The 24,462-nt window shown below is 40.5% G+C and overlaps 1 protein-coding gene across 1 annotated transcript in view; it reads left to right on the forward strand.

Moving 5' to 3' along the window:
* kiaa1549la (KIAA1549-like a) overlaps positions 1-23,607 on the forward strand; it is an 83,031-nt gene extending 59,424 nt beyond the window's left edge. Inside the window, exons 14-24 of the mRNA XM_058076707.2 lie at positions 5,627-5,769; positions 11,883-12,007; positions 13,587-13,801; positions 14,800-14,932; positions 17,975-18,216; positions 18,454-18,619; positions 20,309-20,406; positions 21,282-21,427; positions 21,907-22,061; positions 22,139-22,185; positions 23,331-23,607. Coding sequence (XP_057932690.2) covers positions 5,627-5,769; positions 11,883-12,007; positions 13,587-13,801; positions 14,800-14,932; positions 17,975-18,216; positions 18,454-18,619; positions 20,309-20,406; positions 21,282-21,427; positions 21,907-22,061; positions 22,139-22,168 — 1,453 coding nt within the window. The 3' untranslated portion in view covers positions 22,169-22,185; positions 23,331-23,607. The remainder of the gene's footprint in view (positions 1-5,626; positions 5,770-11,882; positions 12,008-13,586; positions 13,802-14,799; positions 14,933-17,974; positions 18,217-18,453; positions 18,620-20,308; positions 20,407-21,281; positions 21,428-21,906; positions 22,062-22,138; positions 22,186-23,330) is intronic.
* Positions 23,608-24,462: the final 855 nt, after the last annotated feature.

Below are 24,462 nucleotides of genomic sequence, written 5' to 3' on the forward strand. Positions count from 1 at the left end.
GAGACTGGGCCGCATCAGGTTTTAAAAAAACAAAAAAAACAAAAAAAAAAACGCATTTATTAAAAAAAAAAACTTTGCTTTGGTTCCAATTTTCTACAAGAAAAGCTCTGATAAAACATTGCACTGTTCTCAAATATCTTACTTTTTATTTTTCTACACAAAATAAGATGAAAAATAAATAACCAAATCAAGAATAAAGAAAATCAATCAATCAGTAATAAATAAATAAATCTAATAATAATAATAATAAAACGGCAAATAATAAAAACTTAAGAAACCACATATAGTTGGTGGGTAGACAAATTATTTTTTTCAGATTAAAATGAACAAAGCATTATTAGAGCCCTGTAGACATGACAAAACACGACTATAGTCACATTTATACTCTTTTTATTTACAACATATTGCGCAACTGCAGGGTCTTGAGACACATGCTAACTCGCAAACTAGAGAGCTAGCGACCTAAACGGTAGCCTTCAAGTTATTTCCTTTAAACTTAAATAGCCAAAAACTTACCACTTCCACATGGATAGGGAGGATAACTATTAACAGTTATTTAATCTTAGCCATAATGATAATGATTTAAACGGAATACATTTTGGATAACTACAGAAAACTGGAACAGAATGTAAAAGACCGACTTCAAAAATGTTTTATCCTCAGACAAGATTTTTAAAATGTATTTATGTTTAAATGTGATTAATTATGCGTTAACTATGGCCAACATGTGATTAATACTGATTAAGTGTTTCAATTGATTGACAGGCATATTTAAAACCCATATTTCAAAGGTTATAAACAAGACACAACAACAACAAAAATATTGCATTTCTAAACAAAACCTACTTCACAGAACTTCACTTATCACTGTTGGGTCTGGAACAAATTAACTGTAATAAACGAGGTATTACAGTACTTGGCAATAACTGCAAACATACTGAGCTGGTGGAAAAACTGATGACAATGAGGCAAAAGATTTCCTTAGCCATAATCATAATGATTTAAACGGAATACATTTTTGATAACTACAGAAAACTGGATCAGAATGCAAAAGACCGACTTCAAAAATGTTTTATCCTCAGACATTTACATCCCTTCTTAATTAAAGATTTTTAAAATATATATATGTTTAAATGTGATTAATTATGAGTTAATTATGGACAACATGTGATTAATCCCAATTAAGTATTTTAATTGATTGACATGCATATTTAAAACCCATATTTCAAAGATTATAAACCAGTTTGTAACACCGAAAATATTGCATTTTGTAATTATGAGTTAACTATGGCTAACATGTGATTAATCCCAATTAAGTATTTTAATTGATTGACAGGCATATTTAAAACCCATATTTCAAAGGTTATAAACCAGTTTGTAACACCAAAAATATTGCATTTCTAAACAATTCCTACTTCACGGAACTTCACTTATCACGGTTGGGTCTGGAAACAAATTTACTGTAATAAACGAGGTATTACAGTACTTGGCAATAACTGCAAACATACTGAGCTGGTGGAAAAACTGATGACGATGAGGTAAAACATTTCCTTATCCATAATCATAATGATTTAAACGGAATACATTTTGGATAACTTCATAAAACTGGATCAGAATGCAAAAGACCGACTTCAAAAATATTTTATCCTCAGACATTTTCATCTCCCACACTCACTCGTGCTCTTTACTTTCGGAAGCCACAAATGAGATGCATTTTGCCTTCTTACAGAAATGCAAATTGAGGAACGTGCCCACAAATCAGGCTCATATTTACACACCGCTAAAACGAAAATGCATTGAGGTGGGATTAGTTGTGCTTTGCCCCTTGAGGACAATAAACACATGTTTATTTATAACCCTGACTTGAGCCATGCCAGAGGGAGAAGAACAATGATGACCGTATAAAAGGCTGGGATAATCAGCTTTACCAAACCATGGAGGGCTGACATTTTCCACCATTTGTATATGGAGGTAATTACAAAGTAGGGCAGGATCTGTTGGATAAAGTGTTACTGTATAAGATGATACTCCAGCATTAGTCATAGACTTTTTTTGGGATATTCATATAAAACAACCTGTGTATTTCTGTTTTGTCAATACACTAGCATGAAAAAAATATTTTGCCAAAGTAAAGCTGGAAAAAACAGCATAGACCAGCATGCATTGCACCAATTCTACCAGTTTTGTCTATTCATTCATTCATTTTCTACCGCTTTTCCTCACGAGGGTCGCGGGGAGTGCTGGAGCCTATCCTAGCTGTCTTCGGGCCAATCTGGTTGCCGGCCAATCACAGGGCACATATAGACAAACAACCATTCACACTCAGATTCATACCTATGGACAATTTGGAGTCGCTAATTAACCTAGCATGTTTTTGGAGTGGGTTTTCCCACGTGTGCACGGGGAGAACACAGAGATGGCTGAGGGTGGAATTGAACTCGGGTCTCCTAGCTGTGATCCGTCATTTGCCGTGCAGCCTTGCACAAATTCAAACAACTAAAAATTTGTTTTGCTGTGACAAATAGGTAACTTTGATCAGAACAAGTGACACCCGGAACACCGAGTGTAGGTCATTGCAAGATTTACTAAAGCAATTAATACGTGCTGTCTTCAGGCGAGAGGCAGGGTACACCCTGGACTGGTCACCAGCCAATCACAGGGCACATATAGACAAACAACCATTCACACTCACATTCATATCTATGGACAATTTGGAGTCGCCAATTAACCTAGCATGTTTTTTGGAATGTGGGAGGAAACCGGAGTACCCGGAGAAAACCCACGCATGCATGGGGAGAACATGCAAACTCCACACAGAGATGGCCAAGGGTGGAATTGAACCCTGGTCTCCTCGCTGTGAGGTCTGCGCGCTAACCACTAGACCGCCGTGCAGCCCCAGTTTTGTCTAGTTGCAGGATATTTGGGCCAAGTGGTAAATGGAGTAACATTCTGGCAATTTGAAAAAATATTTATAGATTTGCTAGCATATCGGCACACAAGCATTATAGATTAAGTGATGGTAATAATCAAATAATCCATAATAAAATAATACATAAGGCAGAAATACAGATAGAACCACATAACACACCCATACTGTAGAAGAAGAAAGAATGCACTTTCATAAGGTTCGTCGTCTTCCGCTTTTCTAGCTTGTCTATGACAGACTTATGACTTCCACGAGTCACTTTGAAGTATACTACAAAAAAAAGATGTATCTGACTACCAGCTGGCGCTACCAGCTGCTTCAGGTTGCTTAACTCAAATGCATCCGGATGCAAAAATAACACAATTTGTGATTGAATAGCCTGGGTGTACAATCCCGACTTTTCCAGTCATATCATGGCAAATACATACAATCATATTTTAGATCTTGAAATGTTGTAATGAGGTTAGTGCAATAGTCTTTCTTATAAAAGTGGAGAACATTTTTCCATTCCGCATAAACCTCAATCAAAAAGTGAATGAGGGCAAAAATAATAACCTTAAACTTCTACTTTGCTGACCTATAAATATTCTTACAATGTTGTATTCTCGTGTTAAACGATGCCAAACTTTCAGATAATAAGGTTTGCGTATTTGGAAAGATGTTTGAGATGGCTCTGAACGCTTGGTTTCAGAGAATATTTTCTAACACCGGCGCGGAGCTGGACTTCCTAATGCTGGCGTACCCTGGTACAAGTCGAGTGTGACCAATCACAGTAGAGTGGGCGTCACTGGAGGCAGTCCGTGGGTGGGATTAATCAAAACAGATTGTTTTGGAAATCCAAAGAAATACAGCTAGGATAGGTGCAGATTCTGGAAGATGTAGAAAGCTTTCTGTGCGGGCTCAAGACAAAAAAAATGAAAAAAAAAATGAACATAATATGTCCCCTTTAAAATTTTCCAGGCGTTGCACGGGGTTTTCTCCGGGTACTCCGGTTTCCTCCCACATTCCAAAAAAACATGCTAGGTTAATTGGCGACTCCAAATTGTCCATAGGTATGAATGTGAGTGTGAATGGTTGTTTGTCTATATGTGCCCTGTGATTGGCTGGCGACCAGTCCAGGGTGTACCCCGCCTCTCGCCCGAAGACAGCTGGGATAGGCTCCAGCACCCCCGCGACCCTCGTGAGGAAAAAGCGGTAGAAAATGAATGAATGAATGAATAAAATTTTCCGGACAAATTTCCATAGCGCATGCAATGCATTTTTCTCTCTATGCTTCCAGCAGTTTGCGTTTGACCACACAATTTAAGATGTGACTCGACTGTATTGAACGCAACACAGGCCCCAGTGTGTGTGTGTGTGTGTGTGTGTGTGTTTTCCTGGATGTTAGCCTTGCCTGTAGCACTCATGTCTGAACTAGAGAATCTGTGCACGTCAAACCACCTGTAGATGGGCCTGTCACATTGTGTACCTACTGTGGCTTACATGCCTCAAAGCAGTGTGTGTGTGAGTGTGTTTGTGTGTGCCTTTGAACATGTTTGTGTGTGTGTGTGTGTGTATGTACAGTATGTGTGTATGTGTGTGGTTGTGGCCTGGTGCCTCTGAGGCAGAAACAAAAACAAATAGAGCGGTCTATTTTTGTCTTTTTTTTTTATTTACTACATTCAATATTGACCTGTATATGTCTGTTTATGAAACTCATAAATAAAAGTCACATTTATGAAGTGTTTTGTAAATGTCAGTTTATGCCTGACAAACGAAATCATCCTTTGAATCTCGACATTTAGATAATAAAAAGGACATTATTATGACTTCATCTGGGTCGGTTTTGAACCCATGTATTAAATCAGCTATAAAATACACTAAAAACAATAAGTTACCATCAAATTTGCTTCTCATCTGCTGGTATATTGGAAAACCAGTCAAAATGAGGATCCCCTGAAGCTTACATGATGAGAAGAGGAGCTGGTTGTCATTGTGTTGGCTAATTGTACACTTATATTTTCAATTTTGGCTCAAAATATTGCTTTATAATAATATTATTATTACCGGGTCAAAACCGACCCTAACAATACAGTGGTCATAATTTCAACCAGACCATTTTAAAATTTAGTAAAAAAAATTTTTTGGGTTTTATTTAGTTGTCAAAGTCAAAAAACCTTGATGCAATAAACAAATGTGATGTGATTCTTTTTATGCATTAAAATGTAAAACGGGGCAGCACGGCGGTCTAGTGGTTAGCGCGCAGACCTCACAGCTAGGAGACCAGGGTTCAATTCCACCCTCGGCCATCTCTGTGTGGAGTTTGCATGTTCTCCCCGTGCATGCGTGGGTTTTCTCCGGGTACTCCGGTTTCCTCCCACATTCCAAAAACATGCTAGGTTAATTGGCCACTCCAAATTGTCCATAGGTATGAATGTGAGTGTGAATGGTTGTTTGTCTATATGTGCCCTGTGATTGGCTGGCCACCAGTCCAGGGTGTACCCCGCCTCTCGCCCAAAGACAGCTGGGATAGGCTCCAGCACCCCCCCCCGCGACCCTCGTGAGGAAAAGCGGTAGAAAATGAATGAATAAAACAGTTCGATGCCGACCCTAACACAAGACGAAGGTTAAGAAATAATGATTATTACCCATACTGAGACTCAAACATTCCCCCTCTCTTCTTGTCTTCCGCACCTCTCTCTGTTGCCATGGCGACTACAGGCGGTTGCCAAGCGAGGATGGTTCAATGTCAAGTAACAGCTCCGGGAAGCTGAATGCCAGCAAGAGCTCCTCGGCCCGGAAGACAGCCACTGGTAGCAGCTGCAAGAACGGCAAGGAGGATCTGCACAAGAGAAACACCAATGGTGAGAAAGATCAAAGTTATGGAGGAACACTCGCTAAACTAAAATACTACATCTAAAACTAAACTTGAGAAGAATAGTAGCGGAACGAGAGAAAGAAAGAGAGAGACAGATGGTGAGGAAGTCTTCATTTTCTCCTATTTCTTCCCCACGACAGTAGGTTGCTAATTATATAGTAATCAGTAAGTACACTGACCCATCATGAGCACACATTTGTTACACTTGTGTTGCCAACATTCTCATTGGATGACATCGTGCCTGAAGGATAATTCCTGCAAACTAACGAAGTGACCTAAAAGATTGAAGACAATCATGCATATACAGTGAGTCAGCATGCTGCCCCGCATCATGCAACCTAATGCTGACACACGCTGTGCACTCTTGAGGTCACACACAATAAAATCATTATTACTTGCTCTTACAGTAATCCCGGTGGTATTTCATTACATCATAGAGAGTTATAGGAAATACATAGAGCATTATTGCAGTTGGTTACTTGAGGAAAAAAAAAGCTCCAGGGGGCGGATGAGGACATCACAATTTTATACTGGAGATTTATAAAAGGGGCATAGAAAACGCATGTATGTCAGTATGTGGAATCGAACAATGGAATGGATTGAGTAAGACCCTCAAACAATGCACAACGATGAGCCAATTCAAGAAACAATACAAGCAGTTGATGTTTGCTAAATACAAGGATGAAGAGTCTTGAACCAATCATGATGTGCTATATATATCACTATATTGACACTTACTATGGTACCCATTATGTCATTGGATGGTCATATCACCTCCTACTTCGGTATGTGACAAAATAAAAAATATAATAAAAATATAATAAAAATAAAATAAATAAAAATGTATTAAAATAAAAAAATATATTAAAAAATTATGTTAGGAAAGGAGGACATGAACAATTGTAACTGTGTTTTTACAAGTGTCACAGGAGTTTGAACCTGACAACCAGTCATGATGTGCTATATCTATAATAATAATAATAATAATAAATTTTATCACTATATTGACAGTTACTATGGTACTCATTATGTCATTGTATGATCATATCACCTCGTACTTTGGTACGTGACAAAACAAAAAAAAACCTTAAACAATATTAGGAAAGCAGGAAGTGAACAAATGTAACAGTTACTGATTGTAAAAGTACCAGATGGAGGGGTAGGATTTAATAATCTTTTGCTTCTTCCTACTCCTTGTGGACATGTGGAACTGTGAACTGATTATGTGATGCATTCAATTGTAATCTGATGCATGTTCAAATGAAATAAAACCATTACAAAGTGTTATTTTACACGACAAGCTAGACTTCAGTATACAGTGAAGAAAATAAGTATTTGAACACCCTGCTATTTTGCTATTTCTCCCACTTAGAAATCATGGAGGGGTCTGAAATTTTCATCGTAGGTGCATGTCCACTGTGAGAGAGATAAACTAAAAAGAAAAATCCAGAAATCACAATGCATGATTTTTTAACAATTTATTTGTGTGATACAGCTGCAAATAAGTATTTGAACACCTGAGAAAATGAATGTTAATATTTGGTACAGTAGCCTTTGTTTGCTATTACAGAGGTCAAACGTTTCCTGTAGTTTTTCACCAGGTTTGCACACACTGCAGGAGGGATCTTGGCCCACTCCTCCACACAGATCTTCTCTAGATCAGTCAGGTTTCTGGGCTGTCGCTGAGAAACACGGAGTTTGAGCTCCCTCCAAAGATTTTCGATTGGGTTCAGGTCTGGAGACTGGCTGGGCCATGCTAGAACCTTGATATGCTTCTTACGGAGCCACTCCTTGGTTTTCCTGGCTGTGTGCTTCGGGTCGTTGTCGTGTTGGAAGACCCAGCCACGACCCATCTTCAATGCTCTGACAGAGGGAAGGAGGTTGTTCCCCAAAATCTCACAATACACGGCCCCAGTCATCCTCTCTTTAATGCAGTGCACTCGTCCTGTCCCATGTGCAGAAAAACACCCCCAAAGCATGATGCTACCACCCCCATGCTTCACAGTAGGGATGGTGTTCTTCGGATTGTACTCTTCATTCTTCTTCCTCCAAACACGCTTATTGGAATTATGACCAAAAAGTTCTATTTTGGTCTCATCTGACCATAAAACTTTCTCCCATGACTCCTCTGTATCATCCAAATGGTCATATGCAAACTTAAGACGGGCCTTGACATGTGCTGGTTTAAGCAGGGGAACCTTTCGTGCCATGCATGATTTCACATCATGACGTCTTAGTGTATTACCTACAGTAACCTTGGAAACGGTGGTCCCAGCTCTTTTCAGGTCATTGACCAAGTCCTGTCGTGTAGTTCTGGGCTGATTCCTCACCTTTCTTAGAATCATTGAGACCCCACGAGGTGATATCTTGCATGGGGCTCCACTCCGATTGAGATTGACCGTCATGTTTAGCTTCTTCCATTTTCTAATGATAGCTCCAACAGTGGACCTTTTTTCACCAAGCTGCTTGGTAATTGCTCCGTAGCCCTTTCCAGCCTTGTGGAGGTGTACAATTTTGTCTCTGGTGTCTTTGGACAGCTCTTTGGTCTTCGCCATGTTACAAGTTAAAGTCTTACTGATTGTATGGGGTGGACAGGTGTCTTTATGCAGCTAACGACCTCAAACAGGTGCATCTGATTCAGGATGATACATGGAGTGCAGGTGGACTTCTAATGGGCAGACTAACAGGTCTTTCAGGGTCAGAATTCTAGATGATACACAGGTGTTCAAATACTTATTTGCAGCTGTATCACACAAATAAATTGTTAAAAAATCATGCATTGTGATTTCTGGATTTTTCTTTTTAGTTTATCTCTCTCACAGTGGACATGCACCTACGATGAAAATTTCAGACCCCTCCATGATTTCTAAGTGGGAGAAATAGCAAAATAGCAGGGTGTTCAAATACTTATTTTCTTCACTGTAACTTATGAAAGTATAATCCATTGAATATGTAAAGTAAGAAAGTTTTAAAGTAAAGTCGCACAGTTTTTCAAAAATGTATTAAAAAATGATCGCTGTTTCATGGTTTTTTATTTTTGTTTACAATTTTTAAAGAACAAAGTAATATGTAGTGTTCTGGCTACAAGGCATCAATAATTTTTCATTATTGAAACGTACCATTAGATTGAAAATAACTTTTCCTCCCATTCAGTGTGGAAGTGGTAAGCTCCTTTATCCTTCTTTCTAACTCTGTTTTAAACAGGGACGGCTGTATTCAACTAACATGACCGTTGTGTCATTTGAAGCGAAACAGCTAATTTTATTTTGCCCATTATGTCATTGCCGTATTTCGGTACGTGATTAAAAAATATATATATATATATTAGGAAAGCAGGAAGTGAACAAATGTAACAGTTACTGATTATAAAAGTACCAGACGGAGGGGTAGGATTTAATAAGCTTTGCTTCTTCCTACTCCTTTTGGACATGTGGAACTGTGAACTGATTATGTGATGCATTCAATTGTAATCTGATGCATGTTCAAATGAAGTTTTACCATTACCAAAATTAAATAGATAGGTCGATTGTAGAGACAGAAATATCCCAGTTTTAGTTTGGTTTGAACGTCATTGTTGCAGTGAGTGGCATCACCATGGTGAAATCCAAAGAGCTCTCTGAGGTCTTCAGAAAAGACTCTTATTGATGCATGTGCACGTGATGTGTCAGGGGGAAAATGAAAATTGAAATCATGTAAAAGTGATCACAAAGAGATCAATGACTTTGTCCAACTCTGACTTGTTCTCAGACCTTCTCTTTTCCATGATTTTCTTGTTTGTTGTTGTTTTTTCCATCTCATTCCAACCTCAGCACGGCAGTATTCCCTGTGATTTGAGTGATTTATGGTGTTTATACAAGCAAATGAATGAATACCCAAAGGAGGGTAGAGGCTGGGTAATTGTCTCATTTTCTCACTGCTGTTCACAAAGCTTACAGACGTTGTGATAAAGTGGAAAAAATCTGAGGAGGGAATTTGCTGTCATCAAACTAATCAATTAATAATTCCAAAATACACAGCACTGATAAAGTCAACTGTCACAGTGCAATGTAATGTACCGGGTTCTGTAGAGCAGTTTGCTCCAACTCCAAATGTGACATGTAATGTGATGAAAATTAAAATTTCATAATTCCATATTCTAAAGCAGGCCTCACAGCGAGGAGACCCGAGTTCGATTCCACTCTCGGTCATCTCTGTGTGGAGTTTGCATCCGGGGACTCGGTGTACCGGGTGTCATTTGTTCTGATCAAAGTTACTTAAGATTTGTCACAGCAAAACAAATTTTTTGTTGTTTGAATTTGTGCAAGGCTACACGGAGGATGACGGATCACAGCTAGGAGACCCGAGTTTGATTCCACCCTTCGTCATCTCTGTGTCGAGTTTGCATCCGGGAACTCGGTGTTCCCGGTGTCACTCGTTCTGATCAAAGTTACTTAAGATTTGTTACAGCAAAACAAATTGTTAGTTGTTTGAATTTGTGCAAGGCTACACGGCGAATGACGGATCACAGCTAGGAGACCCGAGTTCAATTCTTTCCATCTTTGTGTGGAGTTTGCATGTTCTCCCCGTGTAAGCGTGGGTTTTCTCCGGGTACTCCGGTTTCCTCCCACATTCCAAAAACATGCTAGGTTAATTGGCGACTCCAAATTGTCCATAGGTATGAATGTGAGTGTGAATGGTTGTTTGTCTATATGTGCTCTGTGATTGGCTGGTGACCAGTCCAGGGTGTACCCCGCCTCTCGCCTGAAGACGGCTGTGATAGGCTCCAGCACTCCCGCGACCCTTGTGAGAATAAGCAGTAGAAAATGAATGAATGAATATTCTAAAACATGAATTACAGTTATATTAATTACAGTTATCTCACTTACGTCTCACAACTTTCAGGCCAGCCTTTTGTAGTTGTGCTCTCTCTCTCGGCTTTCACTCTGATTCAAGGTGCAGGAGTAGAAACAAATAACAATGGACAGCTGAGGCTGCAGCCAGGATGAATTGCAGTTGTGTGGGTTTAGAGTTGAGTTGATGGCAGACTGTTTTAGTTCTACAATGAAGCCGTCTGCCATATGATGTCAGGCAATGAGTCAGAGTAGTCTCCGGTATAACACAACATCGTCCATCTGCTGCTGCCTGCAATGACATGCACGCATACAGTAAATACTAAAAATGTAATTCAAACAACTGAAAGAGCTGAATTTCTATTGATATTATCAGATTTCTACGGTTGTTTTATGAATATATTTTCTGTCTACAAACTGTTTAAAAATGACATTTTTTCTCACTATATATATTACTATATTGACAGTTACTATGGTACCCATTATGTCATTGGATGGTCATATCACCTCCTACTTCGGTACGTGTCAAAAATAAAATAAAAAAAAATAATAAAATAAAATAAAAAAATAAAATATTTTAGGAAAGCAGGAAGTGAACAAATGTAACAAAATGTAACAAATGTAAGATTCATTCATTTTCTACCGCTTATGCTCACGAGGGTTGCGGGGGTGCTGGAGCCTATCCCAGCTGTCTTCCAGCGTTAAGCTTTGTACACCCTGGACTGGTCGCCAGCCAATCACATGGCACATATAGACAAACAACCATTCACACTCACATTCATACCTATGGACAATTTGGAGTCGCCAATTAACCTCGCATGTTTTTGGAATGTGGGAGGAAATCGGAGTACGCGGAGAAACTATATTAGGAAAGCAGGAAGTGAACAAATGTAACAGTTACTGATTGTAATAGTACCAGATGGAGGGGTAGGATTTAATAAGCTTTGCTTCTTCCTACTCCTTTTGGACATGTGGAACTGTGAACTGATTATGTGATGCATTCAATTGTAATCTGATGCATGTTCAAATGAAATTAAACCATTACCATTACCATTATCTTGTAAATGTCAGAATTGTAGCTAGCTTTTTAAATTCTACGTAATATGTGGCTAAGTACACTTCTTTTCTTGTTTTATAGTTATTATTAAACACACGAGTTGTCATCAAGGAGGATTTAGCCAAATTGAAGTGGCAACATTGCTATGTTTCTGACTGTAACATCATAGCAGCCTGGAGGGACAGCTAACCTTCATCCTCTTTCTCTTCACAGACCCGTATGAAGATCATACAGGCTCTCTACGGCTCATCACCATCAAACCCTTGACAGCCCAGCCAACTTACTCCTACCCCTCATCCTCCTCCCACAGCCAAGACTCTGTCATCATTAATGGCGAGGTGAGACTATACACACACACACACGTGCGCGAGTCCATTGTCCTGACAGAATAGGGCAGAACAATGGTGCAACGACTTGAATGACTTCATGTGTCACATCATTAAAATGTGATGTTTCTCGTTTAAAGAAGAATCTAAGAAGGCAACTAGAAGTCCATCACAGATTAAGAACTATTCCATCACTATTGTAAATGATAATACAGGTAATATGGATGTGGCAGTGCGCGAGGGGCGATTGGAAGCGCGTATTAATTGCTTTAGTAAACCTTGCAATGACCTACACTTGGTGTTCCCGGTGTCACTCGTTCTGATCAAAGTTACCTAATATTTGTCACAGCAAAACAAATTTTTAGTTGTTTGAATTTGTGCAAGGCTGCACGGCAAATGACGTATCACAGCTAGGAGACCCGAGTTCAATTCCACCCTCAGCCATCTCTGTGTTCTCCGCGTGCATGCGTGGGAAAACCCATTCCAAAAACATGCTAGGTTAATTGGCGACTCCAAATTGTCCATAGGTATGAATGTGAGTGTGAATGGTTGTTTGTCTATATGTGCCCTATGATTGGCTGGCGACCAGTCCAGGGTGTACCCCGCCTCTCGCCCGAAGACAGCTGGGATAGGCTCCAGCACCACTCGTGACCCTTGTGAGGACAAGCGGAAGAAAACAAATTAATATGCAGAATGGAGTTCAACAGTGGGCTGCACGGCGGTCGAGTGGTTAGCGCGCAGGGTTCAATTCCACCCTCGGGCATCTCTGTGTGGAGTTTGCATGTTCTCCCCGTGCATGTGTGGGTTTTCTCCGGGTACTCCGGTTTCCTCCCACATTCCAAAAACATGCTAGGTTAATTAGCGACTCCAAATTGTCCATAGGTATGAATGTGAGTGTGAATGGTTGTTTGTCTATATGTGCCCTGTGATTGGCTGGCGACCAGTCCAGGGTGTACCCCGCCTCTTGCCCGAAGACAGCTGGGATAGGCTCCAGCACCCCCTCGACCCTTGTGAGGACAAGCGGAAGAAAACAAATGAATTTGTAGAAAGGAGTTCAACAGTCATGCATGCAAAGTTAAATAAAGTCAGTTAAATAAATAATAGTAAAAAAAAGTATCGTCTAGTGAACCCAATGTGACACCCCTACTCACAACACGATTAGTCCTGTGTCATCCAGCCCACTTATATACTGTAGCATCCACCCAACCTCTCCTTTGATATTTGGAACCGCTGATGAACTGAGCTGTTATTGCAACAAACACTTTGCGTTCTACTTAAATCGCTTCCTGTCGCTTTCCTCCCACCCAGTCTGTCATCTTTCACTCTTTAACATCTCATTTTCCTCTCGCTTTTCTCTGTCAAGGGCAGCAATTCACAGTGATGCCGCTATTTCTCAATGTGTTCTCATTATCCTCGAAAATAATTATCCAGGGCCTTGAATGCAATCATTTATCTTCAAATAATTATCTAATCGCCAAAATGTCACATTTAAGAAATGATAAAAGACTCAGGGAAGTGTTTTCTCATTACTGTCAGATAGAAATCACAAAAGTGAAACAAATACTGGAAAAGCTAAACATTTGTCCTACAGGCAAATCACGGCGGGCTGAAGCCGAAGTCAGACATCGAACACTACAGAAACAAACTGCGCCAGAAAGCCCGCAGGAAGGGTTATGGAGAGTTCTCCCTTTCCGAGGGTGGCAGCCATGGTTATAGTCACAGCCGGCACGGTCGACATGACAACGGAGTCAAGGAACCAATGACAGCTGAGGAGAAGAGGGCCTCCTTTGCTGGATGTCATAAAAGGTACGACATTGTGATGAAATACAGTCGTCCTACACCACTTGGCAGTTGGAATTTTGTGGTTTCATTCGACCGTGGTTTTTTTCTAAATTATATTAGTGAATAAATCATGCAGTTGTGTGGCCAATTTTAGTCATAACTTAAGCTAATGTTACAGATTTTGCCTAAACTAACCATTTTCACACATTAAAAATGTCTAAATTAGCTAAAATCCAAAGATACAGTAAGGCGTTTAAAGACATTGATGTAGTAATATTTTTTATTATAATGTAATTATTATTGTAATTAATTAATTTATTTATTATTATTATTTAAAAGTATTATTAATGTTTATTAATGACGAGACACACAAGGACTAGATTTGATACAAATGAAACATTTGATACAACAATGAAATTTTATTGCAACAAGCCCAATAAGCCCCAGTAAAAATATCCATCCATAGCATGATGAAACTCAACTCTGAACTTCCTGTCTACCTCCCTGCTCGCCATTTATAGCAACACACCAGTATTATGTGTGTCTTAAATGACTTATTTACACTTATTTTGTCAATTATATTGGGTAATAAGAGTGTAAAAGTGACTATAGGGGTGTTATTTCATGCCCAGAGAGCTCTAATGTTGTTAAAAATTGTCAAAGCCAAATTATGTGCTTTAAATACAAAAATGAAAAGGAATACTACTTTGAGGGAATTTATTCATCACACAGTCATCAACGTCGTGTCTTAACTGCAATATTTAATAGTGTGAGGGCAAATCATCTGCATTCAAAGTCGACCTATGCAGGTTGTATTTGGTAAATCAAGAGGGAGAGAACTCATGATGAAATTAAATGCTTTTTATTATATAATACAATGGTCTGCCATTATGTAATATATGTAATTAAGATATTAAGATATGCCTTTATTCGTCCCTCAGTGGGGAAATTTGTATGTTTGTAATGTTATAATAATAATATAATAATGTTATAATAAGTTTGTAATGTACACCACTTGCCAGGTACTCCCATCCACGGGAACCCACCTATTGGAGCAGGCAGTCCCTGAGCAGCCCCAGCCCAGTGGAGACAGAGATGGACCTTCTGGTTCTTAGGGAGCGATCTAGGAGAGGCATCCGCAACAATGGCTATGATGTGAGTGTGCAGAGTTTATGATGTTGAATGGTCAGATTCATTCATTCATTCATTTTCTACCGCTTATGCTCACGAGGGTCGTAGGGGCGTGCTGGAACCTATCCCAGCTTTTTTCGAGCGAGAGGCTGGGGGACACCCTGGACTGGTCGCCAGCCAATTACAGGGCACATATAGACAAACAACCATTCACACTCACATTCATAGCTATGGACAATTTGGAGTCACCGGTTACCCGGAGTACCCGGAGAAACTATATTAGGAAAGCAGGAAGTGAACAAATGTAACAGTTAGTGATTGTAAAAGTACCAGATGGAGGGGTAGGATTTAATAAGCTTTGCTTCTTCCTACTCCTTTTGGACATGTGGAACTGTGAACTGATTATGTGATGCATTCAATTGTAATCTGATGCATGTTCAAATGAAATAAAACCATTACCATTTATAATACAGTTCAATTGACAACTATTAATATTTATTTCATGCTATCATTATTTGTTTTCGCTCCAGCATACCCCCACAAACCTAATGAGGATTAAACAGCATTTAAAATGGATGAATTATGAGTTTTTTTGTCACCGGTTTTCAGGTTGATTTGTCGAGGGTCTGACAGTTGTACTTAAATTCACCCGAAGACTTAGTACTTTTTCAATATTGTTTGAAGTTTGATTCTGTTACAAAGTGTATTAAAGAAGCTCAGGTCTGACCTTTAGGCAGGTGAGTCAGACTCTAAATGTGATGATGACGACAGTAAAGCTCAGCTTCTATGCCTCAAATGATAAGATAATCGTCTCAGAGTATTTACGACTTTAATCCTAACTTCCTTGCCTTTTAAACTCACGCCGACTCCATGAGATGTTTTGAGTACCCTTGAAAAACTTTGCACCGCATGGATAAAGGACAAGAAAGTAAGGTGCGAAAGGAAAGACAAAAAGATAAGGCGGAAAAAGCTGGGAGAGAGGAATAGACAAATGGGGGCAGACGGAATGAGTGGAATTGCTCTCTGCTGCTTCTCGGCTGCACCACGGTGATAATAGTGTTACCTTTGTGAATGTCAATGACTGGACGTGATCACATGCATTCAGATGGCTCACACTCCAATACAACATCTATCACTTGTGCTTTTACTAGCGGTTACACCTTTAAGGTCTGCAACCTCCAATTGGTTCTTTAACGGCTTTCAAACCCAGGACCTCCAACCTCCAATGTTTTTTAAACATAATTAAGAAGAACTAAGCATTTCAGTATGTGGAATCAAACCATGGAATGGATTGAGTAAGACCCTCAAACAATGCACAACGATAAGCCAATTCAAGAAACAATACAAGCAGTTGATGTTTGCTAAATACAAGGATGAAAAGTCTTGAACCAGTCATGATGTGCTATATATATCACTATATTGATACTTACTATGGTACCCATTATATCATTGGATGGTCATATCACCTCATACTTCGGTACGGGACAAAAAATTTTAAAAAGTTTAAAAAAAACTTAAACTATTATAGGAAAGCAGGAAGTGAACAAATGTAACAGTTACTGATTGTAAAAGTACCAGATGGAGGGGTAGGATTTAATAAGCTTTGCTTCTTCCTACTCCTCCTCCAAAAATAAAATTAAAAAAATTAATTAAATAAATAAAAATTTAAATATATTAGGAAAGCAGGAAGTGAACAAATGTAACAAAATGTAACAAATGTAAGATTCATTCATTCATTCATTTTCTACTGCTTATGCTCACGAGGGTCGCGGGGAGGAGCTTTGCTTCTTCCTACTCCTTTTGGACATGTGGAACTGTGAACTGATTATGTGATGCATTCAATTGTAATCTGATGCATGTTCAAATGAAATAATACCATTACCAAAATTGTAGAGAAACTATTAGACGAAAACCAAATCATACGATAACTGCAGCGTTTGACCGTACAACATTTTTTTTAAAGATACGGAAAACAGTCCATTGCGGTGGACTCGAGAACTTACGACTTTTAGATATAAAATGATGAAGATGATTGAGGCAACACATAACTCACGCAGCCATCTGAACAACACTCACACTTATGTGATGGACTGTCGCTGTCAATCAAATCGGGTCCTACGAGAGCTCCACCAATGTACCACCAATGGAAAAGTCAGTCACATTCATTCATTCATTCATTTTCTACCGCTTATGCTCACGAGGGTCGCGGGGGTGCTGGAGCCTATCCCAGCAGAATGTAGGAGGAAACCATTACCATTATGATGAACTCAGACCTCTATAGTTACCTTTACACTAATACTACCCAATACAGTAGACATAATAGGAGTAAAAATAAGCCATTTAAGACACAAGCTCATGTGTTGCTATTAATGTGTTCCATAGGGGAGCTGAGTTGTGGGTGGACGGGGGTTCAGAGTTCAGTTTTAGCTTGCCGTGGGTTACTTCTGCAACAGTAGCCCATGTTTTTAAGTGAGGATATCTTTTAGGTAGGCTGCACGGCGGTCGAGTGGTCAGCACGCAGACCTCACAGCTAGGAGACCCGAGTTCAATCCCCACCCTCTGTGTGGAGTTTGCATGCGTGGGTTTTCTCCGGGTACTCTGGTTTCCTCCCACATTCCAAAAACATACTAGGTTAATTAGCGACTCCAAATTGTGTGTGAATGGTTGTTTGTCTATATGTGCCCTGTGATTGGCTGGCGACCAGTCCAGGGTGTACGAAGACAGCTGGGATAGGCTCCAGCACCCCTCACGACCCTTGTGAGGATAAGCGGTTGAAAATGAATGAATATCTTTTAGGTATTTTTGCCCTTTTGTGAGAATAGAAACCTGCAATAAAAGGCTGTTGTTCCGGCTATCAAGTGTGATGTAACGTTAAGTGACAAGTATAGATATTACTACAAATCATAGTGTGTCTGAATGTCATGTGCTTGTATTTTACTTTGTTTGGTTTGTAATGAAATTAGTTGGTGCTAAAGAGGCTAGCATAGTTTGACTAACACATCGGAACTACTGCATCTTCATTTTCCAATGACTACGTTGCTGAATCTGCCTTTGTGTGCTACGCAGGGTGAACCAGAGCCGTATGAGGAGACCAATGTGGACCGTTTGATGACCTCTCTTGGTTACGGAGGTGGATCTACTGGCACTGGGAATGGAAGCCTGGGGGTGAAAGCTCACCGTGGCTCAGACTCCTCCACACTCAGCTCTCAGCCATCCATTGACGACGTTCGCACGCAGATGCATATGTTGCTTGGCAACGCCTTCAGCCTGGCACCCTCAGACCATGACCCACCTTCTCCTCCGACGAAGTACATTTACTTGTCTTACATAACTTTTTTTCATAGTAGTGCAAATCGTTTTGCAACATTTTGTCTGTAAGAAACTATGAAAGTGCCTGAAGGCTGGAGTTGAACTTTCTTGCGTAAATATATGCAGAGAGCAAAGTATTTCAAATTTGAAATTGAAAGTTAACCTGATAATGTTGTGTATATGCTGGAGAGCAACCCACAACACCCAGGAGTTATTGACGCTATTTTTACCTGTAGACACCGCCATCACCACCACCGTGCCCACAGCGCTTACAAGCCGTCCCACATGAGCCACTACAGTGATGGAGTGACTAGCGCCCCTGGAACCATGAACCATCCCTGTGGAGGCAGGCAGAGGAGCCTGGGTTACGATGACTTGCACCAGTGTAGCCTGCCCAAACCGGTGAGAACATCCAGAACTGTGAAACACAAAGCAGACTTAAATGACTAGCATAGGAAGCTACCGAGTAAAGCAAAGCAAGCTACCGAGCTAACAAGTTAGCTTCCAATATATTCTCAGGACAAAGTAAGAAGTCAAAAATGTACCACTTCCACACAGCATAGGAGGATGACTTTTTGTCTGATATGTCATATCAGACTCTGCATTGACGTTATATCTTCTAGCAAATATTGTTTTAAAATAAATAAAACTTAGTTGTCCACCTGTGGACCAGTCCAGGGTGTACCCCGCCTCTCGACCGAATACAGCTGGGATAGGCTCCAGCACCCCCGCGACCTTCGTGAGGAGAAAGTAGTAGAAAATGAATGAATGAAAACTTAGATGTCCACCTGTGGACCAGTCCAGGGTGTACGCCGCCTCTTGCCCGAAGACAGCTGGGATAGGCTCCAGCACCCCCTCGTGAGGATATGCGGTAGAAAATGAATGAATGAATGAATGTCCACCTGTGTCCCAAAATGGATTGTGTTGGGTTCTTTAGGTTCTACTGTAAATGAATAAAGTTAAGGTCATTGTCAAGCTGAACAATCGTGTAATCGAACACTCCTCTTGTGTTCTCAGAACACAGCAAGTCCATGTAGCGCACAAAATACAACACCAAATCTGAACTGTAAATTAAGTAAACAGATAATTTGTTATAGGGCTGCACGGCGTTCGAGTGGTTAGACCTCACAGCTAGGAGACCCAGGTTCAATCCCACCCTCAGCCTTCTCTGTGTGGAGTTTGCATGTTCTCCCCGTGCATGCGTGGGTTTTCTCCGGGTACTCCGGTTTCCTCCCACATTCCAAAAACATGCTAGGTTAATTGGCGACTCCAAATTGTCCATAAGTATGAATGTGAGTGTGAATGGTTGTTTGTCTATATGTGCCCTGTGATTGGCTGGCGACCAGTCCAGGTTGCACCCCGCCTCTCGCCTGTAGACAGCTGGGATAGGCTCCAGCACCCCTTGCGACCCTCGTGAGGATAAGCGGTAGAAAATGAATGAATAATTTGTTTGATACCGTTTTGCAATACAAGTCAATAAGCGGTAGCAATATGCAACACAATTATGAACACTGTCCAGCCAATCATATGAGCCTGTTATTATACATATTTACATACGCAGAGATTCAATTAATTGCTTCAATTGGAGCTTTTAGTCCATTTGTTTTTGTGGTTTTTTATTTCTTTTTTGTAACAATCTGTTCCGTGTTGACCATGCAAACAAAGCTATATAAATAATTCATATAATTAGATTTCTACATTAGAAATTCATTTTACGCTTATTTTGGTGGTAAATCAATTTAAGCAACGGCATTTCAGAGCGGAAAGATTTGGATCAAATGAACCGCCTCCCTTAAAACGAGACGAAATTCCCATCACTACTACTCAGTAGATCCGGTCATGCAGTTGCATATTTCTGCTCCAATATGTGTGTGTGTGTGGACATGTGTAAAAGCTGTCATTTAATGCTCAGTCAGTGCTTTGCCAACAGCTGATTAGCAAGGAAAGGGCTTTACAGAGATTAAAACAACCAATGGACTTGGACCAAGAAATGCATTTGCATGACATATTCTGTTTTAGTATCTCTTGGATTTTTTGCTTCAAGGTCATAGAGTACATATAGTACATGCCAAGTCATGTTTTTATGTGCAGGGTTTCCGGTTCACGCAGCTCCCTGACATGGGGATCGGGACTCCTCCGCCACTAATCCCCTCAAGACCAGGACCGCTACCTGGACCTTCACTGCGACGGTATTCCTCGTCATGCTATTGCACACAAACACACACACAGAAAAATTTATAATAATAGAATATTTGTGCATGTGATCCACCTCTAACCCTACGTCAGCTGGTGTAGACCCCAGCCCCCCCCTCCGAGACTCTTAGCAGACTTCAAAGATGCCACAGTAAATCCAAATTCATCCTTGAGGCTAATCACCCAATTACATAAACAAAAAGACCTGGGGGTGAGCTGTGCTCAGAATACAGAAAAAAAAAATAGCGCAGAATATTAAGCAGCAGGATTTGAATTACCCCCCCCCCCACACACTTCCACCGCTCCACATCATAGGATGGACTGCATCATTTGAAGAAGCAGCTTCTTCATTTAAATGCAACTGCTGTGTGTGTGCTTTCTTACCAAGCACCTCAGTATTGACTTGGACTGTATAAAGAGCGTGATCGCCATCTGGTGGAAAGATGGGGGAATTATCCTAACCCCACATAGGCTCTCACATAATAAACACATCTGCATTGGTGTCCAGTTCAGTATTTATTGTCTTTTTTTATTTAAAAAGTAGTTATGTAGCCTGTCTAGATAATATAACCTATCAAGAAAACTACAGTACTACTCTCTTCTTATGTCAGATATGCTTTTACATGCAGTTTCTTTTTCAATTTAAATGTGATTGTGTATATAGTATAAGGTGTATTTAGTGTTACATATTGTTGCTGGGTTCCTAACCAGTTTCCATTGAGAGAAAAAACAAAGGGGGTTCTAATTACTCTCTCTGGATCCAAAGTATACTTCCTTTCTCAAACGTCAAAATCAAAAAAAATTCTTTCTTACTGCTAACCCGCAGTACATCAGGTTAACCTGCTCACCTCATCCTTCGTTCTATTCACAGTTCCACTCCCGACGTTAGCCTGAAACCTCGAGTGTCGGAGTCCTCAGACATGCAGGCCCAACAGCACAACGGTGCCCCCTATCTGCCGCTGTCCAGGACCACCTTCCCTGCTGTTACTGTTGACCAGTCCATCAGCACCTACTCAGGTTAGACGGAATATAGAATTGCAAAAAAAGAGTAGTGGAGCATAGACACACGTCATAAAATTGTACACACAAATCCAGGAAGACCAGGCAGCTTTTTTTGACAGGAACCAATCACAAGAAATATATATTTAAAAATTTTCCCACAAAGCATTGTGTCTGAACAATGCATTTGGATAGATGGATGGATGGATTATGCTGCAATGCTGCCTCTGCCCACCAGAGGGAGCCAGAGAAGCCCATAGGGAGGCTGACATTATCGCAGCGGCCCAGCAGGCACCAATGAATGCATTGTTCATTGCTCACTTTGAGGTTTTTTTGTTCATTTTAAACTCACATTGGTAAATGTTTGTATATTTCTTAGGTATACCTTTTGAGTGTTAAGTTGATGTGTGATGAGTTTAGTGTTCTTTGTAAGATGACATCGAGAGTCACACTATTATATTGAGTAATGGCCTTGTTTGTCACTTTCAATGACACAGGAAACCCAATAACAGCAGTGTACGCAATATCAGCCAACCACCCAGGTTACTCGGACTACTTTGTCATGTCGCCACCATCTTCGTACCGTAGTCCATCCTGGATGTCCTACCCACCTGAGCCAGAAGACCTTCCACGGCAGTGGAACGACCCTCCTGTGAGACACTCATTGCTCAAATGAACAAATGTATATCATGTGTTCGAAGAAGTTCTTACTCTCTCTCTCCTCCGCAGAGCTCACGCCACCTCGAAACTATCTGCTGAAGTCCCACACCATTATGGTAAGAGTCAGTAGCTTGTTTAGAAGTTTGGTCATATATTCAGTGACATAATTTTGTGTATTTCAGGATTTATTATATCATATCTGTTACAGTGTGAGTGACGAATCATTAATGACGTCTATTAATAAATAGTCCCAACTCTAACCAAAACGTACTCTAACCAAATACATGTTTCCTATAAGAAATAATGTAATCCAATTCATCCATTGCACACATAGTTATACAATTATAGTTACATACTAAAAACAATTAAAAATGCATATCAATATACATAAATGATGAATGAAAGGGATAGGCAAGTAGTCCACCTATTGGAATCCAGTGGAATGTAATGGCACGCGCCAAGTTGCGTCAATGATGCTTGGAGTCCACTGGGCTGGCGCCAGTTGGTGCCAGTTTGCGGCAATGTAATTTGCTGTGGCGCCTCGTGTCACCAATAAGGTATCTAGTGGCGTGCAGTGGCTCAAGCTGCCTCCCAACTGGCTCGTGGTGGCCCGTAACAGTGGCAAAAATTTTGCTTGGCGGCAAGGAAATTTTAAAATGTTTAAGATTTTGTCGCAAAATGTCGCAAACAATCCGCCAATTGGAATTCACTGGAATGTAATGGCACACGCCACGTTGCGCCAATGATGCTAGGAGACCACTGGGCCGGTGCCAGTTCGTGGCAATGCAATTTGCTATGGTGCCTAGTGTCACCAATAAGGTGCCTAGTGGCGTCCAGCGGCTCAAGCTGCCTCCCAACTGGCTCGTGGTGGCCCGTAACAGCGGCAAAAATTTGTGCTTGGCGGCAACATTTTTTTTTAAATGTTTAAGATTTTGTCGCAAAATGTCGCAAATGTCACAAACAATCCGCTTATTGGAATCCACTGGAATGTAACGGCATGCGCCAAGTTGCGCCAATGATGCTAGGAGTCCATTGGGCTGGCGCCATTTGGTGTCAGTTTGCGGCAAAGATTATGTGATTGGCGCTTAGTGTAACGGCAACATGGCGACATGCCGAACGAACATTAATTCGGCGCCACAGCAAGCCAATCACATAATCTCTGGCGTGAACTGGCACCAACTGGCGCCGGCCCAGTGGACTCCTAGCATGAGTAAACTTCCAGTTCGGAACCAGTATTACATTGTCATTATCTCTCCCATAGGTGTTTGTTTTGGTGGGAAGATGGCCTCCCTCTCTTTCCTGTTCCTGTCTGAATTTGTTCTATTCAAATGGAGGTTCCATCACTTCCATACGTATCTTCTTGTTTTTTTTTGCTGGACCTACAGCCCTGACGCCCCCCCCCCCCACATGGTCACAGATGTTTTTGCTCACCAAGAGCCATATTTCTCTGCTCACTGAGCCCCCCTGACCTCACTGGGCCCACTGAGTCCACAACTGCTATAGCCTGGCTCCTGTGTGGTGAGAACTGTACAGAAAAATTAAGAAAAAAAAGATCCTCATCCTGTTGTGCCTGTCACAACAGATGCAGTGTGACCCCGCCCGTCTTTGGTCACCAAAACTGCCACCTGCCCATCACGAGACAGCACATGACGCAATATCATCAGTCTAGTCCAGCCCCCAGCACAGATCAGTATTCTGGTCCACTATTAAACTGACCCACACGGGACTGGGCCGTGAAGTAAAACCATAAAACCAAGAAAGCCGGACTAATCAACCTGTGCTTTTCTTTCTTTTTTTTAGTTTTCTGAAACAATCTAAATGTCTGTGTAAACTTTTTGCCACTAGTTATTGTGTAATTTAAACTGAAGTGAGAAAAAGTGAAAGAAAACTGAAAAAAATCTAACTATCTTGTATGTCTAATTATTTTTTTTTGTTTTTAGATATGTGCTTCTGTCTTTACATTTGTGCATTGACTACTGTAAAAAAAAAAGTGAGTTTTTTATTTCACTCACCATCTTTCAAGGCAAAAAATAATAATTTTCTGTAGTTTGTTTACCATTTTTCTTTATTTGATTGAACAGTGAACAAAATATGTCATTTGCTTATGGAATTCTGTCTGGGAATCATGAAGCAAAACATGGGTGCAAACTCTCACTGGTATGGGAGTTTTCTGGCCCTCAGCAACTGAAACCCGAGTATGTTGTTTGTTTGTTTGTTTGTTTTTTTAAAGAAAGCTAATGATTTACTTGAAAGATGTCATGATATTGAAAAGGGGAGCACGAAGTACTGCTGCTCAAGTCACCTGCCGGTACTGGGCAAAGCTGTATATGTACCATTTTCATGTATTTCTGTATATAGCAGATGATTTATTGAAGATATTTATGCAAGTTGTG

The sequence above is a fragment of the Doryrhamphus excisus genome, linkage group LG1, assembly GCF_037039965.1.
Source record: "Doryrhamphus excisus strain RoL-2023G ecotype Guam linkage group LG1, RoL_Dexc_Guam_v1.1, whole genome shotgun sequence".
Lineage (NCBI taxonomy): Eukaryota > Metazoa > Chordata > Actinopteri > Syngnathiformes > Syngnathidae > Doryrhamphus > Doryrhamphus excisus.